General features: G+C 36.3%; 1 protein-coding gene across 1 annotated transcript; it reads left to right on the top strand.

The window, feature by feature from the left end:
• Positions 1-16140: 16140 nt before the first annotated feature.
• LOC309841467 (olfactory receptor 4C16-like) lies at positions 16141-21572 on the top strand (the record flags this gene model as incomplete). The annotated part of the gene is made up of 3 exons (XM_082684436.1): positions 16141-16192; positions 17446-17546; positions 20598-21572. The coding sequence occupies exon 3, from the start codon at positions 20640-20642 to the stop codon at positions 21570-21572; it is 933 nt and encodes a 310-aa protein (XP_082540562.1). The 5' UTR covers positions 16141-16192; positions 17446-17546; positions 20598-20639.
• Positions 21573-24911: the final 3339 nt, after the last annotated feature.

Below are 24911 nucleotides of genomic sequence, written 5' to 3' on the forward strand. Positions count from 1 at the left end.
GTAGTCATGAGGAAAGGGGAAAAGGAATCACTCCAAGCATTGGAAGAGGAGAAAGAAAATAAGTTGATTGTCTTGGTTTTGTGAACTAGATGAACACACCAACTGGTTATGAATTGTGTTGTTTCATGGATGGTTCTGATTGCTTTATTTCCTTCTACTCTTATTTAATTTTTTGACACAGAATTTCCAAAGTGACAGGCTGATGGACCAAATTTAATCTGAAAATTATAAATTTGTTTAATCTAAAAATCGTTAACGTAAGGTTTTATAAGCACAATCAATCATCAGTGTATTTAAGTCATTAAAATTTATATAATATATGAATACCTGATTTCTTTTTTAAAAAAAGATTTTATTTATTTACTTGACAGAGAGATACACAGAGAGAAAGGGAACACAAGCAGGGAAAGTGGGAAAGGAACAAGCTAGTTTCCCACACTGAGCAGGGACCCTGATGCTGGGCTCAATCCCAGGACCCTGGGATCATGATCTGAGTCGAAGGCAGACCTTAATGACTGAGCCACCCAGGTGACCCTGAATGCCTGATTACTCCTAAAAATCTGAGTTTGGGACAATTTGGATATATGCTCCTCATAAGGCAACAACACACCAGAGTTTAGTCTTGGCAGACTCTTAAAAGGGGCAGTATTTGCTCCCTTTCTTCTAGGAATAAATGTCTTAAATTCTTCTTAAATGTCTTTGCATAGTTTGACTCTATTCAATTGTTTTTTTTTTAAATCTTCCTCAACTCTAAGTACATGAGTTTGAGAACTTGGCTTTAAAACTTTTAGTAAAATATATAACAATAGCAGCTCTAAAGATGGCCTTATCTTATTCCTGAATTTAATGAATCTCTCTCAGAATTAAGTGTGATATTTCCTTTAGGTTTCTGGAACATACCCTTTGACCAAGTTAAAGAAATTCATTTTACTTTTATTTTACTGTGTTTTAATTATAATTCAGATGACATTTTATCAAATCCCATTTTGACATCTCAGAAATAGTCCTTCTTAATTTAACAATGTAATTTGTTTATCAGAAAATCCTGGTAACAAAAATCAGCAAACTATGGAAAGCAGAATATGTGAAAAATTTCCAGGCCTTATCTGCTAAAATGTATTTAATAATAAATGGAGGCAAGCTATTACCTGATAACTAATTTAATCCTCTATGAAAAGATGTGAACAAACTGGCAATTGATCCTACATTCTAGGATGGCACGGTCACAAAAAGCTCTCAATAATAGAATGAGAAACATGAAACTAAAGCTAGCATCACACTATTCCTTTGATGGACTTTTATCGAGTTCCAAAACCTTACATATTACACAGATACACAGACTTGGACCTCATTCTAAGTTCCTTCCCAGTATTTATGTTATGTGATATAATAAAATAAAGATCAGCCTAAGGGTTTTCAAAAGATTCAATTCATCACACTGTTATGGATTTTTTCTTCTGTATTGATAAATGGAAACAATTTTAAAATATAAAGCTAAGAGGAGTATTTTACTGTGGTATATTATAAAATGTTGTTGTAAAGTTCCTTTTACAATCAAAAATTAAAGGAAAAATGGAAACTAGCTGCAAAAGATTTTCGCTCCTATTCCCCCAACTCCTCAATACACAAAAGTTAGTGTCAACAAACATTTCAACATTTCGAGACTTTTTGAGTCTTGGTCATTTTTAAGAAACAATAATAACATTCTTGGTTTTTGTAATTTCAGGGAATATTGGAGGTCTTGGCCCTACATAATCTGACCCTGTGTGTGTATCTGATCTTGCTTCTTGCCACTCGCTTCCTGGACCATTGTGTTATAGGTCTTTCACAGTTCCTTGAAAATATCACAGTAATTCTGCTTTAGAGAGTCCCTGTCTAGAACATTGAACCCACTAATCTGCACAGAGCTGTTTCCTCCTGATAAGATTTTTTTTTAATTGGTGCTCATCATCATTAAATGTATTGATTAATGTGTTCCAGCACTTTTCCTCAGAAAATCTCAAGAGAATTCAAAACCTGCTGATATGTTATCTGCTAATAGAATCCTTTTCTGTCTAGCCAACCTGAGGTACCCTCCATAAAATAACCAGAGTCCTCCACTACCACTGATTCTATTCTAAAAATCACTCTCTGCCTTTGTTTGTTTTCAGTGATTTGTTTATTTTCTCCTTTCCCCCTGCGACCATATGAATTAGGCTACTTGCATTCTATAATCATTCAACAGATATCTATTGAAACTTAATAGATGCCAAACATAAATAGACAAAAATCCTTTCCTCAAGATGTCTGCCATATTAGAGAGATGTCAAGTAGCAAAAGTCAAATGATAATGATGCAAAATTAATTATATTTTTATCATTACTACAAAGAAAATAAAGAAGATGTTGACATAGGAAATTATTGAAGGAGTTGAAGAATCTTTAAAATAGTCATGCTGTCTGAGGTAAGGACACTTAATCTCTTAAACCCAGACTATAAATTAGGGATAAGGAGCCAAATGAAGGAGACGGGGCTTGTTTCAGAAAGAGAGAAACAAAAGAACTGAGGTGATAAAATCCCACAGAACCCTGGGGGAACATGAAAAGTCCACCACCTCTGATGTACAGTGAGGGAGAAGGTGAGGAGCTCTAAATGGGCTCTGAGCCTTAGAGGCATTAGAAAGAGTCAATAGGGAATTTTATGACAAAGCAAGATGTTTCAAAAGACAATGGGAAGCCAAGAAAGGGAATAAAACAGGAATATACATATACATATACATATACATACATATATATGTACGCATGTATATATGTAATATATAAATGTGTGTGTGTGTATATACATATATACACACACATGTATTTTAAAGATTTTATTTATTTATTAGAGAGAAAGAGAGCATGAGCCAGGGAGGTGGAGGGCAGTGAGAGGAAGAGGGAGAAGCAGACTCTCCACTGAGAAGGAAGCCCAACGTGGGCCTTGATCCCAGTAGCAGATGATCATGACCTGAGCGGTAGAGTGATGCTTAACTGACTGCACTACCCAAGTGCCCCAGTAGGTTTCTATTTTTAATAAATCCCTCTGGCTCCTGGTGGAGAATGAAAAGTTTATTTCTCATACCTTCCAAAAATAATTTGTCTTTATTAAAAAAAAAAAAACAAGATCTTAGCATGACAGTCACTTGCCAACAAAAGTCCCTCATTTCCCCAGTTTCATGGCTTTTTTCACCTCAAACAACACCTCAAACAAACAAATCAAAGAAACTAGGAGCTGGCTCTTTGAAAGAATTAATAAGATTAATAAACCCTTGGCCAGACTTATGAAAAAGAAAACAGCGGGTTGCCTCGTTGTCTCAGTGGGCTGGGCCCCTACCTTCAGTTCGGGTTGTGATCTCCAGGTCCTGGGATTGGGCCCCGTGTTGAGCTTCCTGCTTGGTGGGTGGCCTGCTTCCCCCTGTCCCTGGCAGCCTCTCTACTGACTTGTGATCTCTGCCTGTCAAATACATAAATAAAATTTAAAAAAAGAAGAAGAAAAAAGAAAGGACCCAAGTAAATAAAAATATGAATGAAAGAGATCACAGCCAACATCAAAAAAGTACAAACAATTATAAGAACATATTATGAGCAACTATACACCAGCAAATTTGACAATCTGGAAGAAATTGATGCATTCCTAGAGACATATAAAATACCAAAACTGAACCAGGAAGAAATAGAAAACCTTAACAGATCCATAACAAGTAAGGAGATTGAAGCAGTCATCACAAACCTCCCAACAAACAAGAGCCCAGGGCCAGATAGCTTGGCAGGGGAATTCTACCAAACATTTAAAGAAGGATTAATTCCTATTCTCCTGAAACTGTTCCAAAAAACAGAAATGGAAGGAAAACTTTCAAACTCATTTTATGAGGCCAGTATTATCTTCATCCCCAAACCAGACAAGGATTCTATCAAAAAAGAGAATTAGAAACCAATACCTTTGATGAATAGAGATGCAAAAATTCTCACCAAAATACTAGTCAATAGGATCCAACAGTACATTAAAAGGATTACTCACCACGACCAACTGGGATTTATTCCAGGGCTGCAAGGTTAGTTCAACATCCGCAAATCAATCAATGTGGTACAATACATTAAAAAAATAGAAAACAGGAACCATATGATACTCTCAATAGACGCTGAAAAAACATTTGACAAAGTACAGCATCCCTTCCTGATCAAAATTCTTCAAACTGTAGGGATAGAGGGTACATACCTCAATATCATCAAAGCCATTTATGAAAAACCCACAGCGAATATCATTCTCAATGGAGAAAATCTGAGAGCTTTCTTGCTAAGGTCAGAAACATGCCAGGGATGTCCATTATCACCACTGCTATTCGCCATAGCAGTAGAAGTCCTAACCTCAGCAATCAGACAACAAAAATAAATTAAAGGCATCCAAATCAGCAAAGAAGTCATATTATCCCTCTTTGCAGATGATATGATACTATATGTGGAAAACCCAAAAGACTCCACTCCAAATCTGCTAGAACTTGTACAGGAATTCAGTAAAGTGTCAGGATATAAAATCAATGCACAGAAATCGGTTGCATTTCCTTACACCAACAACAAGACAGAAGAAAGAGAAATTAAGGAGTTAATCCCATTTACAATTGTTACCAAAAACATGATACCTAGGAATAAACCTAACCCAAGAGGCAAAGAATCTATACTCAGGAAACGATAATGTACTCATGAAAGAAATTGAGGAAGACACAAAGATATGGAAAAATGTTCCATGTTCATGGACTGGAAGAACAAAGATTGTGAAAATGACTGTTACCTAAAGCAATATACACATTTAATGCAATCCTTATCAAAATCCACCCATTTTTTTGTCAAAGAAGTGGAACAAATAATCCTAAAATTTATATGGAACCAGAAAAGATCTCAAATAGCCAGAGGAATATTGAAAAAGAAAGCCAAAGTTGGTGGCATCACAATTCCGGACTTCAAGCTCTATTACAAAGCTGTCATCCTCAAGACAGTATGGTACTGACACAAAGCAGACACATAGATCAATGGAACAGAATAGGGAGCTCAGAAATATACCCTCAACTCTATGGTCAATTAATCTTTGACAAAGAAGGAAAGAATGTCCAATGGATAAAAGACAGGCTCTTCAACAAATGGTTTTGGGAAAATTGGACAGCAACATGCAGAAAAATGAAACTGGACCATTTCCTTACACCACACACAAAAATAGACTCAAATTGGGAGGGAGACAAACCATAAGTGACTCTTAATCTCACAAAACAAACTGAGGGTTGCTGGGGGGAGGGGGTTTGGGAGAAGGGGGTGGGATTATGGACATTGGGGAGGATATGTGCTTTGGTGAGTGCTGTGAAGTATGTAAACCTGGTGATTCACAGACCTGTACCCCTGGGGATAAAAATATATGTTTATAAAAAATAAAAAATTATATTTAAAAAAAAATGGGTGAAAGAGGGGTGCCTGGGTGGCTCGGTGGGTTAAGCCTCTGCCTTCAGCTCAGGTCATGATCTCAGGGTCCTGGGATTGAGACCCACATCAGGCTCTCTGCTCAGCAGGGAGCTTGCTTTCTCCTCTCTCTCTCTCTGCCTGCCTCTCTGCCTACTTGTGATCTCACTATCTGTCAAATAAATAAATAAAATCTTTTAAAAAATGGGAGAAAGACTTCAATGTGAGAAAGGAATCCATCAAAATCCTTGAGGAGAACACAGGCAGCAACCTCTTCGACCTCAGCTGCAGCAACTTCTTCCTAGGAACATCGCCAAAGGCAAGAGAAGCAAGGCCAAAATGAACTATTGGGACTTCATCAAGATCAAAAGCTTTTGCACAGCAAAGGAAACAGTTAACAAAACCAAAAGACAACTGACAGAATGGGAGAGATATTTGCAAATGACATATCAGAGAAAGGGCTAGTATCTAAAATCTATAAAGAACTTATCAAATTCAACACCCAAAGAACAAATAATCCAATCAAGAAATGGGCAGAGGATATGAGTAGACATTTCTGCAAAGAAGAAACCCAGATGACCAGCAGTGTTGAAAAAGTGTTCCACATCACTCAGCATCAGGGAAATACAGATTAAAACCACAATGAGATAGCACCTCACACTAGTCAGAATGGCTACAATTAACAAGTCAGGAAATGACAGATGCTGGCAATGATGCAGAGAAAGGGGACCCCTCCTACATCATTGGTGGGAATGCAAGCTTGTGCAACCACTCTGGAAAAAAACATGGAATTTCCTCAAAAAGTTGAAAATAGAACTACCCTATGACCTAGTAATTGCACTAGTTGTATTTACCCTAAGGATACAAATGTAGTGATCCTAGGGGGTACATGCACCCAAATGTTAATAGCAACAATGTCCACAATAGCCAAACTATGGAAAGAACCTAGACGCCCATCATTAGATGAATGGATAAAGAAGATGTGGTATATACACACAATGGAGTACTATGCAGCCATCAAAAGAAATGAAATCTTGCCATTTGTGATGATGTGATTGGAACTAGAGGGTATCATGCTTAGCGAAATAAGTCAATCAGTGAAAGACACTTATCATATGATCTCCCTGATTTGAGGAAGTTGAGAGGCAATGTGGGGGTTTGGGGATAGGAAAAGAATAAATGAAACAAGATGCGATTGGGAGGGAGACAAACCATAAGAGATGCTTAATCTCACACAGCAGAGGATTGCCAGGGGGAGGGGAGAAGGGAGAGGGAGGTGGAGTTATGGACATTGGGGAAGGTATGTGTTATGGTGAGTACTGTGAAGTGTGTAAACCTGGCGATTCACAGACCTGTACCCCTGGGACGACTAATACATTGTATGTTAATAAAAAAGTAAAAATATAAATTAAAAAAAAGTGTTCTGTAAATGGTCTATTTGGCACCTCCTCCAAATATATTTTAAAACACCTCAAATCTGGCAGCAGGCCTGATGTGAACTCTGCTATTCATACCCACCATTAATCTGGAGAGTTTATCTACTGATGACTTTATCCAAAATACATATTCCTACCTCTTCCTATAATTGGCATGATCCTTCCACTTCATTATACATATTGTTGTAATTGTTGTTCAGATCAATTTTCATGGGATATATTATTAGGGTCACTTTACTCACATGGTTTCATTTCCCACTAGAGCAAACAACTCCAGGAGCATAGGGCTGATTCATTTCGCTTCTGCTCTTTGGATGACTGTTTTCCAATCTCAGAGAGCAGGAGATTATCTAAGTTGATACACACCTGACAAAGAAGAGTTATTATATTATAGAGCCATTCTTTAACATCTCCTGGTTCTTCAGTTTCGAAGTGGGCAGAAGACATGAAGAGACACTTCTCCAAACAAGACACACAAATGGATAACAGATGCATGAAAAAAAAAAAAAAAAGAAGAAGTTCAATGTCATTTACCGTCACAGAATTGACAAATCAAAACCTCAATGAGAGATCACCTTACACCAGTCAGAATGGCTAAAATTTACAAGACAGAAATCAACAATAGTTGGAGAGGATGTGGATAAAGGGGAATCCTCTCGCAGTGTTTGTGGAAATTCAAGTTGGTGCAACCTCTCTGGAAAAAGTATGGAAGTTCCCCAAGATATTAAAAATAGAGCTACCCTATGATCCAACGATTGCATTAGTGGGCACTAACCATAAAGGTACAGATGTAGTGAAAAGAAGGGGCACCTGCACCCCAATGTTTAGAGGAGCAATGTTTACAATAATCAAACTGTGGAAGGAACAGAGATGTCCCTCAGCAGATGAATGGCTAAATAATATGTGGCCCATATACACAATGGAATGTCACTCACCATCAGAAAGGATGAATACCACAATTTTCATTAACATGGATGAAACTGGAGGGGATTGTACTAAGTGAAATAAGTCAAGGAGAGAAAGACAGTTATTGTGTGGTTTCAATCATATATGAAACATAAGGAATAGTGCAGAGGATGATAGGGGAAGGGAGGGAAAACTAAACGGGAAGAATTCAGAGAGGAAGAAAAACCATGAGAGACTCTGGCCTGCAGCAAATAAGCTGAGAGTTACAGAATGGTGGGTGTTGGGGGATGGGGTAACAGGGTGATGGGTACTAAGGAGGACATATGTTGTGATGAGCACTGGGTGTTAAACACAACTAATGAATCATTGAACACCGCATCAAAAACTAATGACAAACTATATTTTAGCTAAATGAACATAATAAAAAAGGAAAATTGCCCTGCATTTTCTACAAAAAATAAGAAAAAAATAAAGTCTCCTAATTCTCCCTTGAAGATGAGATCATTTTTTGATACATTGCTCCTATTTCTCACAGCCCACAAGGCTTTACAAATTACACCACATTCAGCTTTTAGCCTGGTTTGGGACTATTCTATGGGAAACTAGCATATTTAACTTTCAGGGATTTAGGAGGGAGATTCTAGTTATATCAGGAGAACATTTAAATTTAGGTTTTTAATATTTGGTACATGGTTGGGAAAGTATTAAAATGGAAATTATTTTATCTGCAACAACCCACATATTTTAGAGTAAAAAAAAATGAGTTAAGGTGGGCTTTTGCTGATATAAAATCATACGATTTGTATTTGCACATATATTTACCACTTGTGTTGATCTTCATTTCTTTCAGAACCATATTCCTAGTTGGCAGGATTTATCTGCTCACTAAATGGCTGGTACTGATACATTTCTTGAACGTCATATGTCTCAAAGTCTTCACTACAGCTTTGTTTTTAAAGATATTTTTGTGAGTATTGAATTTGAGGTGGACAATTTTTCTTTGAGCATTTTAAAGATGTTGCTCCATTCTCTTGGGCTCCACTGGTTTACAGTGTTTCCGGTGGGAAGTTTGCTGTGATTTTTATCTTTATTCTGCTCTAGATCGAGTGTCTTTTCCCTTGGGCTGCTCTTAACATTTTTAAAAATTTTTATTTATATTTTTAATTTATTTTCAGTGTTCCAGAATTCATTGTTTATGCATCACACCCCGTGCTCCATGCAATACGTGCCCTCCATAATACCCACGACCAGGCTCACCCAACCTCCTACCTCCCACCCCTCCAAAACCCTCATATCGTTTTTCAGAGTCCACAGTCTCTCATGGTTTGTCTCCCTCTCAAATTTCCCCCAACTCCCTTCTCCTCTCCATCTCCCCATATCTTCCATGTTATTCCTTATGCAAAACCATGTAATAATTACCTCTCTCTGCTTGACTTATTTTGCTTAGCATAATCTCTTCCAGTCCTGTCCATGTTGATACAAAATTTGGGTATTCATCCTTTCTGATGGAGGCATAATACTCCATAGTGTATATGGACCACATTGTCCTTCTCCATTCATCTGTTGAAGGGCATCTTGGATCTTTCCATGGTTTGGCGACTGTGGCCATTGCTGCTATGAACATTAGGGTAACATTTTCATTTTAATCACTGTTTTTGGCCTATGTATTATGATGTATCTATTAGTGCAGTGTGCATCATGACTTTGTGTCTTACTTGATTATTGGCTCAGTGGATTTACAGTTTTCACTAAATTAAAAAAAAAAAAAATTGGTCATTATTTCTGTTTTCTGGAATTTCTCCCAACCTGTTTTTTGAAGATTCTAATTATTCATTCATAAGGCTGTTTGAAGTCTTTTCTTAGCTCATGGATACTCATGTATTTGTTTTTCAGTCCTTTTTTAAAATTCTTTGCTTTATTTTGATGGTTTCTATTTTAGTGTCTTCAAGTTTACTAATCTGTTCTGCTGCAGTGGACAATCTGTTCATCTGCTATTCTCATCCCAGTTATTGTATATTTATTCACTAGACTTTTAAAGTGATGTAAAAGCCTCAAATAAGGCTCTTTTTTGTGTTTCCAATGTCTATACTTACCATATTCGAATTTTTCTCCAGTTTCTTGAAGATATTCAATGCAGTGATAATAATAATTTTATGGTCCTCATTTACTAATTCTATATTCATTGTTTGTGTGTGTGTGTGTGTGTGTGTGTGGTATTGAATGGGTTGTTTTTGTCCCCATGAAATGAATGATATATTCTTGCCTCTTTACATGCTTGGTAATATTTGATTGGTTGTTGTGCGTTATGATTTTTATCTTTGTTGCTGGATATTTTGCATTTCTATAATTGTTCTTGAACTTTGTTAAATGGGACCAGAACAGTGATTATTTTATGATTAAGTTTTCCTCTCTATTGAGACAATGCACTTTTTAATATCTTACCTTGTCCTGTGAATTATGAGTTTCTCTATTCTGGTGGGTGGGAAACCCAGACTTATCCAGGTCTTGCGTGAGTGTCAAGGATTGCTTCCTCCAATTCCCCTGATATGTGAAACATACACAGCATCCAAAGATCTCAATTCTCCCAAGTTAACCTACGCATTAAGGAGTTCCCCAGTAAAATCACTAATAACATATATTTTTAAGTAGACAAATTGTTTTCTCTTGAAAAATAAATAAGCAAAACATGAGCAGATAATTTGGACCAAAAATGGGGGGAAATTCTATCAGATAAATACAGTACCCAGCTACAAATAATTACAAGTGTGTGGCATTAGCTAAGGAATAAAGATATTGTGGAAGCTGAACACACATCTCTGAAATAGATCATTTTTTTTTTCCACTTGAATAGTTTTTATTTAAAGTCATATATAAGATAACTTTATTCCTGCATCTTCTCAACCATTTCTTTCCTATATTTGTCAGAGATAAGATTTTGGGAAAAATATTAATGTGATTTTTAAATTATTTGGAAAATAAATGATTTTAAAAAGTTGCTAAGGCAATACATGTTTAGTTTCTGGAATAATATTTTTATACCATGGGAAATAAAAATAATTAACAGTTTAAATAGAAAATACTTATCTGTTTAATAAGGGAAACTGTGGCAAAGGAGTGTTGCTGCTTTATGGTAGAGAAGGTTTTTCTAATAATGACTCAAGGGCAGAAGGAAGTGAGAAACTTTCCTAACAAGATTAAGCAGAGGGGGCAGTTAAGGATTGAAGAGAAGTGAGAAAGGGGCGGGGGAGAGTAAAAGTGGTAATTTTCTTACAATGAAGGGAAGAGAAGGAGCTGTGCTTTATATTTTGGGAACCTCTTCTAGTTTTAGGAGTATTTGTGGAAAGACACAAATGATTGAGAAAGTCCCTGTCTTCTCATTAGAGCTCAGCTTCCCACGATCCAGTGTGTTGGAGAATTTTACTGTTAATTATAATTTTTATGCTCAAACTTTATCAAAACACAGAAGAATAGAGGTTTTAGCATTTGTTAATTCTTCAGTCTTCTTCCAATAGCTGGAAACCAGAGGTCATTTTCTGTGGAGGCATGCTTTATGGGGAAGCAAGGCGGAGAGGTCATTTTGGAGATCTTTTTGGGTATCAGAAGTTATACCTAGAGCATTTACCACCCCAGATGGTTTCTGAAAAAGCTAATTTTCCTTCCTTTCAAAGACTGTGTTTCTACTTTGACCCTGTATCCTGCATCTTAATGTTTCTTTTTCTTTTCTTTTTTCCATTCTGCCCTATGCTGGAAACTTTCTTCAATGTCTCACTGGAAGAATTCATCAAGATCCTTTTCAGTAATCATCATTCCCTACAAATGCCCAAATCAAACAAAAAGTAAAAATATTTCTAAAAGATAAATTTAATTCTTAAGAGATTTAAACATTTCAGAATTAAATGTTATAATCTAAATATTACAGGACCGTGCTAGACCCATTATATAAATTTGCTAATTAGTTTGAGGCAAGAGTCAAAATAAGATTCTTTTATTTATTAACAAGGCATTAGATTTTTTAAAAATGGGGGAAAAAAACCGTGCAATTTCATTTGTTTTGTGACCCTATGATGCCTATTCCTGAAGTGATTTGCTGTCAGTTGCAGTTGTGGCTATCATGTGTGTGTTCACATCACGGAAAGAGGTTTGTTTTCTAATTATTGGTATTATAATAATGATGATTCAAGTCATATCCAAAATATTTCAAATCCACAGGAAAACCAAAGTGAAAAAAAAAGCGGTATTTTCTCCAAGTTACGCTTACAGTGTTCATTAATATTTGAATGTAAATATCCATATATCAGTAGTGAATTTGAATGCCATGACTAATCTGTAATTGTACCATTAGGCAGATTGGACGCAGAAGTAACCTATAAAGTCATATCCATGAAGAGCAGAGACAACCAGAAATGACACTGATATAGGCCTTTTTCTCTTTAGTCTTTCAAATGCTGAGGTCTAAACTGATAAATTATTTTGGATGAATGCCAAGGCTGAAGCTGAGTTTTAGAGCATCCCTATTTAAAAGTCTTTTATAAATTTGACGAAAATTATTTACACATTATCAAGGAACATGTAGGTATCATGTGTGTAAACAGTGGACACGTCAATGGATCACACAAGACTTGAATGCGTAGATGGCTCTGTGCCCATGCTCTGAGTGACAGGAAGCAGGAGAAGAGTGATCTCAGGAAGATGTTCCATGTAAAGGCAGGGATTTGGCATGAGTTCATGGTTAGGGAGAATGATTGGAGGCTTCAGCTACATTTCATGACTGAGCAGGGCACTGGAGTCAGAAATACAAAGATACCATTCTAAGTGGCTGATGTAATGTCTTCAGAAAATCAGGCATTATGTTGGGAGAATTGGAGCCTGTGTGTAGGAGCATTTTTCAGTAGCTCCATAGTAGAATTTAGCTCTGAAACTTCTTGCCAAGAAACCATTGGCTGCTGGAAGAAGGTGTCCCTGAAGAGTTGAAAAACAAAAGTGCCTGTTAGTGTGTTAGTGGTTTTGGCATCACACATTCTGATTATTAAAGGATTGCATCAGCCTTGGAGAACAGGAGACCATGTTGGAAGGAGTTATTGACCACAGTTTGCTGTGTACCTCAGGGAATCCACTTTTTCCTTTCCTGTATCATGATCCAAAGGCAGGAGTTGGTGTTTCAAGGTATCTGAGAGTAAGGCTGACCTAAGGAATACAACATTGTCATAGCTTCAGGATAGATTATGACCCCAGAAGAAAACTTGGCATATGTGTGTGAAAGTCTATACATCAGCTAGTAAATCCTTTTATTGAGCACTTTTATGTGCACAGAAAAATTGAGAGGGAGGCATAGCAATTTCCCATGTACTGACTGCCCCCACACATGCACAGCCTCCTCATTGTTAACATCCCCTACAGAGTCATGTGTTTGTTGCAGTTGAACTTATACTGATATGTCATAATCACCCATGGACCATAGTTCACCTTAGGGCTAACTCTTGCTGTTGTACATTCTGTAGGTTTGGACAAATGCATAATAATAATATGTATCCCATATTATAGTGTCATACAGATTGTTTTTACTGTCCTAAAGATCTTCTGTGTATCGATTCATCTCTCTCCATTACCTCTTCAAATTGGGTGTTTAAATTATGAAATAGGATGAAGGTAAATCTATCTTAGTTAGGCTATCTTCTTGAGGTCAAAAGAGTATGTTATGACAGTAAAAATGAACCTACAACTGTATTCACAAACCAATGTAAAACTTGGTAACATACATAATGTTAAATGAAAAATAAAAGCAATTCCTAGAATTCTGCATATAGTCTGTTATATTCTGTAAAATTCAAAACAGAGAAACTGAACAATATATTTAAGATGTTTTAATTTCAGGAAATAAGATAGTGATGTATTAAAAAAAATTCAAATATTAGCTACCTTTAGGATGAAGCAGGGACAAGATAAGGAAGGAGTTAATTGGATTTAACTTTTGGTAATATTTTAGTTCTTTGGATAGTGTTAAGTTTGCAAATATTCATTATACTTTTTAAAAGCATGCAAAAAAGTAGTATAAAATGAATAAAATAAATATGGTAAAAGTGTTGGAAATGTGAAAAATGTAGAATTAAAGATTTTTTATTTTTTTCCTACTTATCTGCTGGCTCTGCTTCCTATTGGGCTCACTCCGTTTTAAATCAGGCTCTCTCCCCTATGACAAGATCTTAAGATTTCTGGGTCTCTACTCCAGAAACTCTATTAGGAAGAAAATAATAACTTTTTTCATGAGTCCAAGCAAAAATTTTGAGCTTGCATCTCATTTGCAAATAGAACTCTGACCTGATCATTAAACAGGGATGGGGGAAAAGCTTTCTGATTGGCCACACAGAAGTCATAGTCCCATCCTTGGGGAAAATGCTGCTCATAACTCATACTAAATATGGAGGATTTGTGGGTCTTCAGGGGAAAATCAAGGTTCATTCAAAGAAGGAAGACAAATCCTTTCAGGAAAAATCAAACAGGGTGCACTAAGGTTTTTTATTTTTCTTTCTTTCTTTTTTTTTTTTTTTAAGATTTTATTCATTTGACAGACAGAGATCACAAGTAGGCAGAGTGACAGGCAGATAGTGGGGGAAGCAGGCTCCCCACTGAGCAGAGAGCCCCGTACAGAGTTCAATCCCAAGACCTCGAGATCATGACCTGAGCCAAAGGCAGAGGTTTTAATCCACTGAGCCACCCAGGTCCAACTAAGACAGTTTTTATAGCTCATCTTTAGCCTCTTCCTGAGGCAAGTATGGTGTATCTGCTGAAGTGTTGGAGATGTTTCCTCAAAACAGCAAATGCCTGCCAAAGATTCTCCTTATTGATGATACGTTCTACAGCACTTCATGAGAAATATCACACTGTATTATGAGGACAACCTGACATTTCAAGGTTATTTGATGTTTAGTGGGATTCAGTGTTTCAGTGTTATTGACCCTAGCTGCAATTGAGGGCCAACACTGAAGGGACTCCTAGAGGACTATTAGCTGTCTCCCCAGACCAGACTTCACTTCAATCCACTATTTCTAAATTAGTAGTTTTAGATTAGTTCAGAAATGATCTCTTCAACTTATTCCAACTACCACCATAAGGGGGAATTATTCAGAAGTAATTATAAATTATCACTCAAAGCATTTTTAAAAAATATTTTATTTATTTATTCATGAAAAACAGACAGAGAGAGGCAGAGGGGGAAGCAGGGACCCCACTGAACAGGGAACCTGTTCAGGGATCCTGACCTGGGCACAAGGCATATGCTTAACCAAATGGGTTCCCCAGGTGCCCCCACTCAAAACTTTTTTCTGCTTGGTTTACTTGTTTAATTCATTCATTCAGTTCATTCAGTTAGTAACCATAGATTGCTTAATGCATAATATAGACTGTTTTGGGGGGGGGGTTTGAGATTTAATTTATTTATTTGATGGAGAGACACACAGCAAGAGAGGGGATACAGGCAGGTGGAGTGGGAGAGGCAGGCTTCCTGCTGAACAGAGAGCCCAATGTCCTGCTAGTTCTCAGGCCCTGGGATCATGAGTTGAGCTGAAGGCAGAGGCTTAATGACTGAGCTACCCAGGCACCCCTGAACTGCTTTTTGTAAATACTTACTAGTAGATTTGGTGGATAATAAGACAGTGGTAATTCCCAACCTCAATGAGTATTTAAAGTTTATGGAATATTATGGAATATTACACCTCCATAAAGTTTATGGAACTTGTGAAGATTTGAGCAGTAAAATCGGAATTCTTAATAAGATATATACTCAGTACACATACTAATCTTCAGATCACTTACTACAAATCTGGTTCTTTGGGGGTGGGCTCAGTTATAACACAGAGAACACAACCTCTGGTTTTGGGACACTATACTCCTTTCCCTGGATTGTACTTGCAAATAAATTAGAAGAGCCAAAGAAGCTTGTCTCCTAAAGCATAGATATTAATTTAGGGCACTGGGCAGGGATCAGAGTAGTTTCTTAGAGAACCACATCCTCTGTTGCCAAAGACACTGTTTTTTCTTCTTCACATCATCAAGCATCTGTATTTTCCTTTTTCCCCGGTGTCTTTGGTCATCCCAAGTACCAAATGCCACAGAAGCACCAAGATCTACAAAATCTAAGTCTGAGGAGATTTATCTTACTCTACTGTGTTAGAACCAAAAGTTAAACATATTACAACATCTGGGATGTTTCTGATTAATAAAGAAGAGAAAACTTTAGGGAATGGTATTCTCTAGGGTGCTAATATTTTTTATCATTATGTCTTAAAATATTCCCTCTAGGATGCAGAAAAAGGATTTTTTTTTCTGTGTTTCATGGGATGGCTGCTTTCAAAAAGGAATGGAAATATTTGGCACTAATTTATGGTGTTCTAACAGGTAAGTGACAGTTTGCTTACATCTTTGTACTCAGAGAGGCATCATTATAAAATAATCCAATATATTTAAAATATATTTTCATACATCATTTGGCCATTGCTCCCAAATCCTCTGCGAAGAGAAAATGAAAAAAAAAGATTTTTTTTTCAAAAGTTTACTATTAATACAGTAATGAAATAAAATGAAAGGTAAGTTTGGAGTAAAATAATCTCATGAACTCACAAATATTTTATGAGTACCAGGTATGTGAAAATCTTTGTGTGGTTTTCCATTGTTGTATGGGGATGGAAGGAAGGATTTCATGTTGTAAGATTTACTATAGGTTCGTGAGGTAGCAGAATGTGTAAAGGTTCACAAATGCTTTTCATATAAGGTCACTGAGGAGGATAGATCCTCAGTATGGATACCAAAAGTTAGAAGAGTTAAACCTGGTGATAATCTGGAGAAAAGGTCAATAGAGACATGACCTTGACAGGTTTGGGAGAATGCTAACTTTCCTATCTCCAAGTGACAGCTTCAAATAGGAAGTTGTGGGGTTCCTTGCTGGCTCAGGTGGTTGAGCATCTGACTCTTGATTTCAGCTCTGGCCATAATCTCGGGCCCCTGATTGAGTGCCATATCTCGCTCTATACTCAGTGGTCAAGGTCTCCAGGTCTGCTTGAGATTTTCTTTCTCTGCCTTACAACTACCCCCTGCTTGCTCTTTCTTTCTTTCTCTTTAAAACAAATCAATAAATCTAAAAAATAATTAGAAATTTGCACACCATGGCATGGAGTTATTATTCTTTATATGTTTTCAAAATAATATTGTAAGAATTTAATTTGCATTTGACCCACATTTGAGATGTAGTCTGATTGCTGAACAACTTTTTCTCATGGAAAGTTTGGAGGAAACATGGCAATGTGGAGGCAACACAACATCATGAAATTGAAAACTGCCATCATATATGTGTGATGGTTTTTTTTTTAATCCTTCTTCATTTTGGGCTTTTAAGGGGTAAAGAATATGGGGACAGTTTATTAACCTGCCCACAGAGCATGTGAATTTTGCATATATATGAGTATAGGGGTTCTCCCAGAGATGGAAGTCTAGTGTAACCAATCAGGGATGGTTAGGTAGTTGAAGGAAGCCCTTCAGCAAGCACTGTGGCTGCTGCAGAAAAACAGATTTATGGGGTAGAATTATTCACCTGATACTATATTCCACTCTCATCTATTCTCCACTTTTTTTTTTTTCTGTGTGCTTTTTTTCAGCTCTTCTCTGTTACCTCCAAACCCAACATTTAATTTTTTTTTTTTTCATGCTGACAGATTTAGACATTCCAAAGTTGGCTTCACTTGTTTGAAAAGTTGAGGTAAGAGCAATACTTATAAGAACATGTGTTATTGTATTAGGGCCATTTGTCCCCAGGTCATTGCAACTCATTTTTCTGTCATATTTCTTGGAGAACCACATGACAGTGTGAACATGTCCTTGGAAAAATGGACATGTGGTCATCCACTAAGACTTGGACAAAAACATGCCTCAGTTACAAGAACCTAAGAAAAATGTCAAGGCTCTCCTTGCATTCTTTGTGGGTTAAAGAGTCTTGTAGAAAATGCTAATGTTTTAGATGATGATTTTTATGGGTGTCAGTGTTCCAAGAATCTTTCACGGCTGTGTGATGCTCTTCAGAATACAATATTTTCTGCTCCAATGTCTACTACATTGTTTAAAATTGAACTCAGCTTAGTTCCTGGATTTATAAGTCAGGAGAATGTCTGTCTGCCACACATAATAAATAGAGAGCCACAGGGGATTAATGATGTGGACGTGTTCCATAATCTAAATATTACTAAAACCATCAGATAAATATATTTTAAGAAGCAATTAAGAAAATTTAATTAAAAACTACTAAGTACCTATATGATACAAGATGTTGGGGTTGGAACTTTGGAGAATAAAATCCTGGGAATAAATAGTTTTCAAAGGCTCCTATTCAATAATAATCTTACAAGAAAAGCTATAAAGGATGCCATTGGAGAATAGGAGTGAGAATTATTATTTTTTTTTTTATCATAACGTAAACCAATGGTCTCCAGAGGAGAGTTTTTTGAATTGGGTCCTGAAGTTTAGGGACAACTGAAGTAGATAGAAATGTAGGAAGAAGGAAGGAGATTATTGATTAGAGATTATGGATTATATATCTGATGAGAACTCACAGTTACTAACAACTTAATGAAGCCATATATATTTATGTTAATTTATCTTAAAATATATGTCCACATGTGTATATAATTTTGCTTCAGGAATGAACAATCTAAAGTGTTGATAACATGGAAACCATACACTCAAAAGAGTGGTCACAATTTGGGGTATAGTTTCAAGTTCAAATATTTTGTGATGGATCACTCTTTCAAATGAATAAGGAAAGAATGAGCTTATTGTACTGATTAAGACACCAACTCATTTTCTTTGTAGTTTGAAATCTTTGACAAAGATTACATAATCCAAAGAAAATTAAACAAAAATAAAATGGAATTCTGAGGTAAATAAACTTACCAGACACTTTCCCTAGAGTGGTTTTTGATTTGGAGGAAGATAAGGTACAGTTCAATTACATTGGGGGAGAAGAAACTTTACCAAGGGAGAGGAAAAGATTATATAAGGGGAATTTTCTGTCCGTTTAGTTCATCTGTGCTATGGATGCTCACAAATTTCAGGACAGATAACAAAGGATAGGTGACTTTGTTTTTAATTTTTTTTTTTTAAATTCCTTTTCTGTGTTCAAGAGTTCATTGTTTATGCATCACGCTAGTGCTCCCGGCAATATGTGTCCTCTATAATACCCACCACCAGGCCCACCCAATCCTCCACCCCCTCCCCTCCAAATCCCTCAGTTTTGTTTTTTTCTCAGAGTCCACAGTCTCTCATGCTTCATCGCCCCCTCTGATTTACCTCAACTCACTTCTCTTCTCCATCTCCCCATGTCTTCTCTTTTATTCCTTATGCTCCACAAATAAGCAAAACCATATGATAATTGACTCTCTCTGCTTGACTTATTACACTCAGCATAATGTAGATGACTTTTAGAAGGAACACAATGGAATAAGTAAATCTTACAAGTTACATTTCAACCCATCACATTTCAGGTTTTATTTTTACTTGTATGTAGTGCCTTTTCAATAGGCAAAAAAGATCTAGATAGAAGATTTTGTTCTTGGAACTGAAGTCCGTGATCATTTTTTTCTCCAAATTTGAAAAATATGAAATCTTCATTTGAAAGGAGTGAGATTTCAAAGTTGGATGATCATCGACTTTGCCAGGGTAGAAAACAAATTGGATAAAGTCAGTTCTGACTATTACTATTCCTCTTGTCTTAAACTATATCTGCCTCACTCTTATGACTCTCTGCTCTGTTACAAGGATGTGGGATTTTGGGTACCTGTAAACCCTACAGGGGATGATAGTCATAATGATCTGGTCCTACATGAATTACCTGGTGACATCTCCCCAAATGACCTCAGACCCAAAGTGCTAAAACTAATACTTGGATTAGTGAAAGCATGAGCTATTGAGCGATCATATCCCCTTTTCATTTATACATAACCTCAGGGATTTGGGGTCCACTAAGGAGTGTCTTATAAAAATGGGAGGGAGAAATTTAGAAAGGCAGATATTTGAGATATAAACAACTATCAAAGAACATTCATTCACTTATCTGCATTAGTGTCTGTCAAATACTAAGTATCATAAAGGTGTATCAAGGTAATAGCATATTATTTAGAAGATTAAGCATTTCCTGTTCCTCTTTTCAAGCTGTAATATCAGGCAGCAAATATTTTCAAAGAGGACATGTTATATATTTATAAAGGTATAAATTTCTTTTGTATGTGTTTATATAATATATAAAATATATAAAAATATACTCTAAAAGTATGTATAACAAATACAGGCTGATAAATGTATGTATAAAAAAGACATTCTTTATAGGATAAATATCAGGTGTGATTTTTTTTACTTATAACATGAAACTCTAGTGGCATTCAAATATATTGAAAATGCCACGTGATAAACCATCAAAACATGGGCCCAATGATATATTAAATATACAAAATTAATGCCATTAGTAATGAAATGGAGCCATATCTTTTAACTTTATATTCATTTAATTGTCAAAATTAATCAGAATCATTTAAATGCTATAAGATTGTATCTGACGAGTGCTCTAGGAAGATATAACCTTCACAAGATTGTTGAGACTCATAATGACCTTATGAAAAGATAATTATAAATAAAGGAAAGAACTATTGAGGTGACTTGTGAAAACTCACCCCCAAAATATTGATGAGGAATATTTAGTTTGCTTAAAATGTTTCATTAAATCACACATCACACCATGAATTAAAACCTTTATTTTTTGCAGATCAACAAATTCATACTCAAGCGTCTCCTAATTGATGAAATAATGCAGCTGAATAATAACGTGACTGAATTCATTCTGCTTGGGTTGACCCAGGATCCTGTTAGAAAGAAAATAGTGTTTGTCATTTTCTTGCTTTTCTATTTAGGGACATTGCTGGGTAACTTTCTGATTATTACTACTATCAAGACCAGCCAGACACTCGGGAGTCCAATGTACTTCTTCCTTTTCCACCTATCCTTATCTGACAGCTGCCTCTGTACTTGCATAGCCCCTAGAATGATTGTGGATGCCCTTTTGAGGAAGACCACTATCTCTTTCAGTGAGTGCATGTTACAAGTCTTTTCACTACATTTCTTTGGCTGCTTGGGGATCTTCATCCTTATCCTCATGGCTGCTGACCGCTATGTGGCCATCTGTAAGCCTCTGCACTACACAACCATCATGAGTCGTCGGATCTGTGCTGTGCTGATGGCTATGGCCTGGGTGGGGTCCTGTGTACATTCTTCAGCTCAGCTTTCTTTGACCTTGAGTTTACCCTTCTGTGGTCCCAATGTGATTGATCACTATTTTTGTGACTTACAGCCCTTGTTGAAACTTGCTTGTGCAGACATCTATGTGATCAACCTACTGTTGGTTTCCAATAGTGGGGCCATTTGTACAGTGAGTTTTGTCATGCTGATGTGCTCCTATGTTATTATCTTGTATTCTCTGAGAAACCACAGTGCTAAAGGGAGGAGAAAAGCCTTCTCCACTTGCATCTCCCACATCATTGTGGTCATCTTGTTCTTTGGTCCTTGCATATTTATATACACACGCCCTGCAACCACCTTCCCCATGGATAAGATGATAGCTGTGTTTTATACCCTTGGAATACCTTTGATCAATCCTCTGATTTACACATTGAGGAATGCAGAGGTGAAAGATGCCATGAGGAAGTTATGGAGAAAGAAGTTGATCTTAGATGACAAAAGATAAATGGGTGTTTCAAATTTTTCTTCATAGTTCAGATTCACCTAGAAGCCAATAGAGAATCTTATGTTTTTATTGTGATGTTAACATCATCAAGGGACATGAAAATTCATTCCTTCAAGAATGAACATGTACACTGGTTAGTGTTGAGTCATTTTCATGTACAGAGGAGACAGCACCAGGTATAAACAGCCATGTCAAGACTCATGCTTTTGACATAGATATATTCATGTTCACTGCTATGTCTCTGCCTCTCTTGCCTGCCTAGCATCACTGTGGTTTTGACTCAGTGTTTTCCCTGCCTTTTTTCATACTGAATTCTGGTGTTCTCTGTTTACAAGTAATGTTTTATACACTTATAACCACAGCCTGGGAGGCTTTCCTCCTTCAAATGACTTCCTTTATCTTAGACACTTCAGTCACATCATGTCAGTCCATGGAGCTTCAACTTGGTTGTTCTTGGTTGACTGAGCAGAAAGCACCAGTTTCAAATAATTGTAAAATTTTTATGTTTTAGGGGACACTCTGTTAGCTAGGTAATCCCCTTTTATTTCTGGGGGTCATACTTCAAATACTTCTTATATTTATTTAGATTCTTCTAAAACAGTGGCAGAACATAGTGTGAATATTTATTTTTCTGATGGATTATTTTTACCTTTGAAAGTTTCTGATAGTTGGATTGGTACACTTTTTTTCTTTCTTTTCTTTTTTTCTTTTTTTTTGTAAAAACGTTTTGCTTCTACAATGATCACTTCTAATTTGGGGGAAGCATTAACTTTTCCTTGGATCATACAAATTATAATAATTTATTTATACTTTTGGGTTATTATGATTATAGCATACATGTCCCAAATTAAGTAGATATATTCATGTGGGCTATAGGTAAAACATATAAGCAGCCAACTGAAAATATTAAAACTCAGAGGGGACTTTTTAGGCTTTGAAACAAATACATTGCAAATATGGATTATCTTAGTGAGCTTTATTTTTTTAAAGATTTTATTTATTTATTTGACAGAGAGATCTCAAGTAGGCAGAGAGGCAGGCAGAGAGAGAGAGGGAAGCAGACTCCCTGCTGAGCAGAAAGCCCAATGTGAGGCTCAATCTCAGGGCCCTGGGATCATGACCTGAGCTGAAGGTAGAGGCTTAATCCATTGAGCCACCCATGTGCCCCTCTTAGTGAGTTTTAATAAGATCTAGAAAAGAGGGTAACTTGAGAGACACCAATATATTTGGATTAAAAACTGTATTTTTGCAGTGTTGATGTATATCACCATTTGCCACCATTCATCAATATGGCAATATTGAATTATATGATGCTTAAGAATCTTTTTGATTTTAACCCATTTTATTATTTGTATTTTTTAAAATTTTATTCAATTTTATTTTTTGCAGTGTTCCAAAATTTATTGTTTATGCACCATACCCAGTGTTTCATGCAAAACGTGCCCTTTTTAACACTCACAACCAGGTTCACCCCACCCTCAGCCCCTCTTCCCTCCAAAACTCTCATTTTGTTTGTCAGAGTCCACAGTCTCTCATGGTTTGTCTCCCCCTCCAATTACCACCAAATCACTTCCCCTCTCCATTTTCCAATGTCCTCCATGTTATTTTTTATACTCCACAAGTAAGTGAAACCATATGATAATTTACTTTCTCTGTTTGACTTATTTGGCTCTGCATAATCTCTTCCAGTCCCATCCATGTTGATACAAAAGTTGCATATTCATCCTTTCTGATGGAGGCATAATACTCTGTTGTATATATGGACCATATCTTCTTTATCCATTCATTTGTTGAAGGGCATCTTGGTTCTTTCCATAGTTTGGCAAGTGTGGCCATTACTACTATGAACATTGGGGTACAGATGGTCCTTCTTTTCACTACATCTGTATCTTTGGGGTAAATACCCAATGGTGCAATTGCAGGGTCATAGGGTAGCTCTATTTTTTGTTTATTTTTTTAAATTAAATTTTATTTTTTTCAGTCTTCCAAGATTCATTATTTATGCACCAAACACAGTGCTCCATGTAATACGTGCCCTCCTTAATACCCACTACTGGCTCACATAATCCTCCTCACCCTCCCCTCCAAAACCCTCAGTTTGTTTCTCAGAGTCCACAGTCTTTCATGCCTCATCTCTCCCTCCGATTTCCCCCAATTCACTTTTCCTTTCCTGCTCCTAATGTCCTCCATGTTATTTCTTATGCTCCTCAAGTAAGTGAAACCATATGATCAATGACTCTCTATGCTTGACTTATTTTACTTAGCATAATCTCCTCCAGTCCTGTCCATGCTGATACAAAAGTTGGGTATTCATTCTTTTTGATGGAGGCATGATATTTTATTTTATATATGAACCATATATATGTATATATTTTATCCATTTGTCTATTAAAGGGAAACTTGGCTCTTTCCACAGTTTGGCAATTGTGGCCATTGCTGCTATAAACATTGGGGTAGAGATAACCCATTTTTTTATAGAATAAAAATTTTTTGTATACTTTCTTTCCATCACAGTGCACATGTTCTGATCCCGACTTGATGAATAGTGTCAGTTACGTAGAGATCCTACCATATATTATTTCTTAAGGAATCTCCACACTGTTCTCCAAAGTGGCTTCACCAGCTTGCATTCTCACCAACAGTGTAAGAGTGTTCCCCTTTCTCCACATCCTCTCCAACACTTGTTGTTTACTGTCTTGTTGATTTTGGCCATTGTAACTGGTGTAAGGTGATATCTCAATGTGGTTTTGATTTGAATTTCCCTGATGGCTAATGATGAACATTTTTTCATTTGTCTATTAGCTGTACATAAAATTTAATATGAGAATTTTTGTTTATTTGGAACATATATTTTTATTTATAAATTACTAAATTATATCAAAATTGCTAAGTTTGTATTAACTTTATTATGCCAGGAATATTAGAACTTCTTAGTTTCAGGGGTACCTGGCTGGCTCAGTGAGTAGTGCATATGACTTTTGATTTTAGGTTTGTGAGTTTAAGCCCAGTGTTGGGTGTAGAGCCTACTTAAAATAAAGATTAAAAAAAAAAAAAAAAAAAAAAGAACTTAGCTTGGGGAAAAAAAAAATGGTCATCTATTCTGTGTGGGAATGGAATGTCATGAATTCCACAATGAATACTTGTGACATACATACATCAATTTTTTTTCAGATTCAGAATTTATTCATCTCAATCAGTTTATCATTGATCATAGTTGTTTGTTTTCTTTTTGCAAGGGTCACATTTTGTAGATCCTAGTTGGTAGAGTTTTAGTTGAAGTCCTCTTCTATTTAAAGATAAGACATATATAAAAAGGGGAATATGTTGGGTTTCATTTAG

This window comes from Mustela nivalis, assembly GCF_964662115.1.
Source record: "Mustela nivalis genome assembly, chromosome: 9".
Taxonomy (NCBI): Eukaryota; Metazoa; Chordata; class Mammalia; order Carnivora; family Mustelidae; genus Mustela; species Mustela nivalis.